This window comes from Condylura cristata, unplaced genomic scaffold (genome assembly GCF_000260355.1).
Source record: "Condylura cristata isolate star-nosed mole 26May11 unplaced genomic scaffold, ConCri1.0 scaffold00029, whole genome shotgun sequence".
NCBI classification, from domain to species: domain Eukaryota; kingdom Metazoa; phylum Chordata; class Mammalia; order Eulipotyphla; family Talpidae; genus Condylura; species Condylura cristata.
Window position 1 is genome coordinate 18,875,094 of NW_004567130.1, and position 6,792 is coordinate 18,881,885.

Here is a 6,792-nt window from a genome sequence, read left to right on the forward strand (position 1 = left end):
GAGAGGTCTGCTGTGCCATGTGGTCACCTCCGGGTCAGGCGGGGCTCGAACTCATGCGGAAGCGTCTTTTAGATTCTCAGTGCTGTGCTTTAACCCGCTGCGCCACCAGGGAGGGCCAGGTTAAACTATTTTAATAAACTGAATGTAGAGAGCTGTTTTCTCTGCGCTTCTTGCCCTCCTCAGCAGAGCTTCGCCCCTCGCCACTCTGGGGACCAGTGCAGTTACCACGATGCGGTGCCGTCTGTTTGGTTTGCTCCGAGGCGCTCCCAAGTTAGGCACGGAGCGTGCAACAGACACCGTGTGGCGTTTTTTTTTCTTCTTCTAAATTTAGTGCTTTAGGTCTAGCTGTGGCGGGGAAAGATTATTGTGAGAGAGATATTTGGCCGCTGAGAAAAGGGGGGGCTACACCTTCCTGACAGTGCTTTGAAAACTCCACTTTGAAACCGAAAGTCTTAGATCCTTATAAAATCCAGGGCTGTCCTCAGCTACTGCTGCTGGTTACTTCACTGTGTAATCTGCAGGATGAATTCTTACCTTAGACACCCAGAAAAATTCTTTGAACCAACTTGGCAGCTAGAACAAAGAAAACTTTGCATGAGGGGAGAAACATTGAAAACAAAACAGAACAAACAAAGCCTGTCCAAACTCCACGTTCTACAGCTCAGGCGTTAAAAGCAACTGAAAATAGAATCTTAGTGAAGCGAAAACCCACTACTATGACTTAATTGTAGCTGCCTTTTTTGAATGAGGAAGAGAAAATATATTGTATCCTGGTGTCAAAGACGGAAATCTGACATCTCAACGGGATTTCATGACTCTTGGCTCACAGCAACCCTAACGCGATAGCCCGCTCCGACGGCTCGTGGACGACGCTGTCTCGGGCTTCGCCAGCAGGTATCTGCTGGGGACCCGCGGACATGAGGGCGCGGGGGAGACCGGAGAGGTCAGACGGCCCGGCTGGCAGGCACGCCCGGGGCAGCTGCACCCACGGGGCTCGCCGTGGGCTCCGTGAGCCTTGGCGGCGGCGCTTTCCGCGAAGGAAACCTCTCCCGGGCCTTACCGAGCCCTGCGGCTACCTGCTTCGGTCACGCGCGGCCGTAAGGCGCATTGCGGGCGACAAGGTTGGCTTGATTGCGGCCTCCAGCAGGGCGAATCTGAGCCAGCGCCAGGGGGAGGGAACCCGGCTGCCTGCTCAAGTCACAAGTTACAAGCTGCAGAGAGATGGTTTGCCTCTTTACGTTGCTTCTTTCAACGCTACAAAGTTTAAGCAACTTCTACAAAGTTTAGGGTTTGTTTAGGAGTCAAAGGCCACACGGAGCCGTCCGGGAGTTGCAAGCGATGAGCTAGCAGTCGTCAGGAAACGGGCGTGGGCGGGCAGAACTGGGGCGGCCCAGGCGGCCTGCAGGTCTGAGCGTTCGGAAATCAAATGTCTCTCGAAACCTGGCCTCGGAGATGGAGCCTGAGGAAGGTTGAAGGCTCGTCCCGCGTGCCCCACGCTGGTGGCGACTCTTCCCAGGCCGACGCGGCCCTGACGCATCTTCCACGCTTAGTTCTGAACCTGCAGGCAGACTCCTTTGTGGACATGTGCTCTGCGCCAGGCTGCGTCGGGTCAGTTCCGCTGTCAGATGGGGGGGCGGGGTGAGGGGGCGCGCCGAGGCCCCGGGGGCCCACTTTGCCTTCGCTTTCTCGGCGCTGCAGCGTTTCCGTCTGTTACGTGTTTTCATTTTTGGGTGGGATCTGACTTCTCGCCCCACGGCCGTCTGCACTGAGTTCCGTCTGTCTAGGGACTGGCAGAGGGGGTGAAACCTGCCATGTCTGGGTGTGGAGACTCCGGCAACGCCCGGCACATGGCAGGAAATGCAGCGAGGGCCTCAGCGTCCCCGGGGCCTTCGGGGCTGGGGCTCCTGGTGAGGGCGCCCCGGCATCTCAGCCAGCGCGCAGTGCTTCTGTGCTCTGGCCACGCATCCATCGCGCCTGCTCGGCCCTGCTTGTCGGCCTTGACTTGACTGCCGCGGATGCAGGCCTGTCGGCCTCGGCGCTGCGTCTCCGAGGGAGGTGTGTGCCCACACACGGCAGGAGGCCGGGCTCTGGGTCACACCTGGCCCTGCCTCTGAGCCGGGCACACAGGCGGCCGGCACAGCCCCCGGCGCCCCTCCTCGGCTAAGCTGCTGCCCGCCTGCCGCGGCCAGGAGCGATGGGCAGCCCTGGTGACGGCGCTGGCCACGAGGGGGCCGCGGGCGCGGCAGGGGCTGACCCCTGGGCTGGTGAGCGCCGCACACTGCTCTCTAAGCAGGTCAGATGCCCTGGTCACAGGAAGCGCTGGCCAGTTCTGTTTCAGTGCTAACGCGAAGCTCAGAGAACGATGCGCCAGGGCCCCTAGGTGAAACTGGGGAACTCCTCGGCGCCCGCACGCGATGCTTGTCCCTCTGGGGACAGTGCGGCTGGCCACTGACCCTAGCGCTGCCCACACCAGCGGTGGAGGGTTCTCGCTGCACAGGGGGTCCCGCTGCAGAGGGGACCTCTGATTCGTGCTTGCTGGGGAGAACAATGAGCATTTTTTCCCTATAGTGAACTTTCCAGAAATGCAATTAAAAAAAAAAAATGATGTCGTCTGTGAACACCTTAGTTTGAGAAATTAAATATTCATGGCAAAACCTACACCCCAAGGCAGAGGCCTCCCTTCTAGTCCTGGGTATTTCTCTGAACACGAGAAGTCAGCTTATGAATTCTTAAACAGTATCTGTCACCCTTTATTTCATCTGCTCTAATTATGTGACTTCGCGGGTTCTGTTCTCATCATCACTCAACACTCTGCTGAGCCTTGAGCCTTGGATTTCATGAGGGTTCGAGTTTCCCATGAACTTGCAGTGTGTGGGGGTCACGGACACGAGGCTCAGAGCACAACCTGACGCGACCGCGGAGTGTTCTTGGGGGCATCTGTTTCCCATGGCAGTGCCCACGCTTTCAGAACTTGATCCTACGAAGTCACAGCAGAGGGGACGGGGCTGGTGCAGAAACCTGACCCCTGGCTCTGAGCGCCCTGAGTGGTTTGGCGCTCCGCCAGGTGGGTGCTGTGAAACCGTCGGGGGACAGAGCTCGCCAGCCGCACAGGATGTCCGCGATGGATTATTAAACAAGTGAGGCCAGTCGTGAGCGGACAGGGCTGCCGCTGGGGAGAAGCCTCTGAGCAGGTTCCTGCAGCTAAGGGAGGCAGAGTCCCCAGCGACGAGAGGGGCGGAGAGATTGAGAGAGAAATATTCTCACATGCAGTGCTGCTGTTTTGTTTTTTTTTAATAGGATTTTGCCAGCTTTTAGGTTTTTTTTTTTTTTTTGTCTTCTACTTCTTCTTTTTTAAAGATGTATTTATTTGTGCATTCAGAACTGGGGTACAGGCCAGAGGTGCAGGGGCGGTGAGAGGCTTCACCAGAGACAGAGTGGGGAGCAGAGCAGGCAGATTGATTGAAATACACTGTTGATGGGAGCAGCGGGTGGGTCAGGGCAGGTCTGCCGCGCCCAGGGGGTCACCTCTGGGGCGGGGATAGAACTTGTGCTTCAGTGGCTTTAGCTTCTCAGTGCTGCTCTTCAGCCCGCTGCGCTCCCAGGGAGGGCCGTGTTTGTTCTTCTTTTAAATGAAAAGAGTATTTGAATAATCATCTGAACAGTCCACGGTATAAGGCCCAAGAAACGAGGAGGCTTGCGACCGAGTGGTCTTCCTCTGGCTGGCACGTCAGCAGCACCACAGGGAAGTGGCGGCCGCAGTGGGCAGTCGTGACGCCCCTCCCAAGGTGCCTTTGCTTACCTTGCCCAGCACTGCTGTGTCCTACGGGCTGGCATTTGGGGAGGGGGGGCGGAAACCGGCGGAAGCCCTGGCCTGCCTGCGGCAGCACGGCCCGAGGCCTCCTCAGCGTCCTGGGGGATGCCCCAGCAATAATCAGCCGCACCTCAGGCCCAGCGGGGAAACGCCTCCCTTCTTCATCTCTGAAACAGCCACAGCCAGGCATGAGGCTACAGCCCACACACCCGCCTCAGGGTGGCAGGAGCAGCGCCAGGTGTGACCCCACTTCTGCTGCGGAAGGGGCAGGTCTCCCCGCAGTTGGCCAGAACAGCCCTGGAAGAGAAAGCGCTCACGCGTGTGCGCTCGAACCGGCAAAGCAAAGCAGCGTTTCTGTCAGACTCCCTCTCTATGGATCGATTTTCCCACCTCGGGACCGTGCCCTGGGCCTGAGGGCTCAGCGACTTCTAGCCCCTGGCGCCCGTCTCTGCCCTTCCGACACGTGGCCGCTCGCGGGGTCCTGTCCTGCGGCGCCACCGGCGCGGCCCGTGACCTGCTTTTTAATGGTTTTTCTTTGTCACTTTACAGTATAGACTTAAAAAGAGCAACAGGTCGGAAGCCGTTATCAACGCGATAGACAAGCCACAGGCTTCGCAGAAAGTAGGGCATGACATAGAAATCACCCAGAAACATGAAACAAAGCAAAGATGAAGCCGTAGCAGACTGGCGCGACATGGAGACACGGGCAATACCAAGCGCATCATCGCTGAAGGGGCCCCAACCCAAGGGCAGAGACCCTTGTCAGGCCCTCTGTCCCCCAGGACATTCGGAGGCCCCCTCTCCCAACCCCCCCCCCCAGCCCCGGGTTTGGGTGGAGATTTAATGAAGCCGGAAAGTGGGTGACTGTCCACTCACTGTGGACGTGACGCTAATGCAGGCTGCTCTTTCGGTTTCCAGGGAGAAGAAGAAAATGGCCTTCCGGACAGCACAGGAGATCCTCCTGGCGGTAAGTGGCTGCCCTACGCTGTCTGGGGTGGCGGCGGCGGCCAGCTCGGCTCAGACTGGACGTGGGGGCTACCGGTCGCTGTGGAGTCACCGGCCACACAGAGCCGACAGCGCGGTTCTCCACGGTAAACGCCAGCGCAGACGCGGGCCGCTGCCCCGGCGGCAATAGCCTGCCGGGGTGAACGAAGGTGGAGGGAGGGGGCGGGTGCTGATGCCAGGGAGCTGCACAGGCCCAAGGGACGTCACTGTGCCGGCTCGCGGTGTTCCAGGAAGGGTCTCCGGGCAGCAGTGGCCGGTGCGAAGGCCCTGTGGCCACGCTGAGCGCAGGGACAGCAGCACACGGTGAAGACTGAAAGTGAAGGAGCCAGCTGGGCGGTGACCGCACAGCCAGGCGACGGGGGGCCCTCGTCCTCCCTGGCCCTCGAGAACACGTAAATCTCGGCGTCTCCAGCATTCCCTGAGGCTTGGTGAAGCGCTGCCGTGGACTCGTGTCATTCACCCGGTGCAGAGTGTCCTGTCCCCTGTGGGTGGCTGCAGGTCTACAGCCAGGCTGTCTGTCTGTATTTTAACACTGACTCTACACTGTTCCCCCGGTACGCACGAGGACTCCGGAGTCCTCCAGGTTAAACACCCGAGAAGCCGGCGCTCGGGAACGGGAGCCCTGGGATTTGCTCATCCCATACCAGCCGGCACTGGGGCGACTCGGGACTCTGCTCTTCAAGGACTCGGCACAGAGCTCTGAGACCCCTCCCGGAATGCAAACCCACCCTGGGGCGCGTAGGCCGGCCTGGCGTCTTGGCCTCCAACATAAGAACTCATCCTGCTTGCACCCTGCGGGGCCCGAGTGGAGGTCGGAGATGCAGTGCTCCTGCGGAATGTGCTGGACGGCGCGTGGGCAGGCCTTGCTCCCGGCTTTATGAATGACTTGCCGTCACCTCTTGCCTCCTCACCGCCTCGCCCCGCTGACATGGCTCCTGGTGTTGCAGCGGGCTGCAGCGGCCACGTGAAGAGAGCTGCCGCCCTTCCTCCACGCGGCCCAGCTCCCCGGCCTCCAACCCTCCAACCCAACCCGTGGCACAACCCGGGGGCTGGCTGTGCTTCAAAGGCAGACAACACAGATAAAGGCAAGGCGTGATAAGGGGATCATGAACGCTAAGAGCAAGCTGCTGGTACCAGGACGAGCACTCCTCTTCAAACATGTGTGCGGAGTGGATATTCCAGTTTTTGTGTTTTGTACTTCTGAAAATACCTTTCAAGACTTGTGCAATCCTTTGTACTCTAACATGCTGTGTTTGGCACTGAGAAGCTAGGAGAGCTGACTCAACTTGGAAGGAGGAGGGGCTGAGGCGTGGGCAGGTGCGGGCTGGTTTCTTTTTGAGACAGCAGAGCCTGACCCCAGTGGAGGGGCCGCCTGCCCGGGGCTGTCCGCTCAGGGTCCGCACCTCACGAAGGCAGCTAGGATGCAGAGGGTCTTCGAGAGGGGGAGGAGGCAGCCTGATAAAATCTGCTGCTGCTGCTGCTGGGCCTTGCTGGTGGCCAACGTGTTAACGTGCAGCACTGCGAAGCTGGCCGTAGCCGCCTCCCGTGAGTGCCATCCCCGGCCACGGGGACCCCAGGGCGCAGCAGGCCTCTCCTGTCTCCCCGCTGCGCCCCTCAGCAGTGTGTTTCACTCACTGTCTGCTCTGCTCCCCCCACTGTCTCTGGTGGGTCCTCTCGCCACCCCTGCACCTCTGGCCTGCACCCACGTCTGTGTGCAGAAATACGTAAATCTTAAAAAATTAATGTTGTCTCCTGCACGGGGGTGACAACTGAGATGGAAAAAGGCACAAGATGATGTCAAAATAAACTATGATATTATTTTAAAAAACCATGACGTCACTTCCAGCAAAGCAGACCCCTGGCTGTAAGGAGCCACCTCCCTGGTGTGGCTCTGCCCCAGCGAGCAGCCTGCGGGCACTGTCACACAGCCGTGCAGCAGCCGGCAGCCCTGAGGGGGGGGGGGCGGGCAGGGGAGG

The 6,792-nt window shown here is 59.3% G+C and overlaps 1 protein-coding gene across 1 annotated transcript in view; it reads left to right on the forward strand.

Moving 5' to 3' along the window:
• EDARADD (EDAR-associated death domain) overlaps positions 1-6,792 on the forward strand; it is an 18,489-nt gene that overhangs the window by 7,319 nt on the left and 4,378 nt on the right. Inside the window, exon 5 of the mRNA XM_012730853.1 lies at positions 4,730-4,778. Coding sequence (XP_012586307.1) covers positions 4,730-4,778 — 49 coding nt within the window. The remainder of the gene's footprint in view (positions 1-4,729; positions 4,779-6,792) is intronic.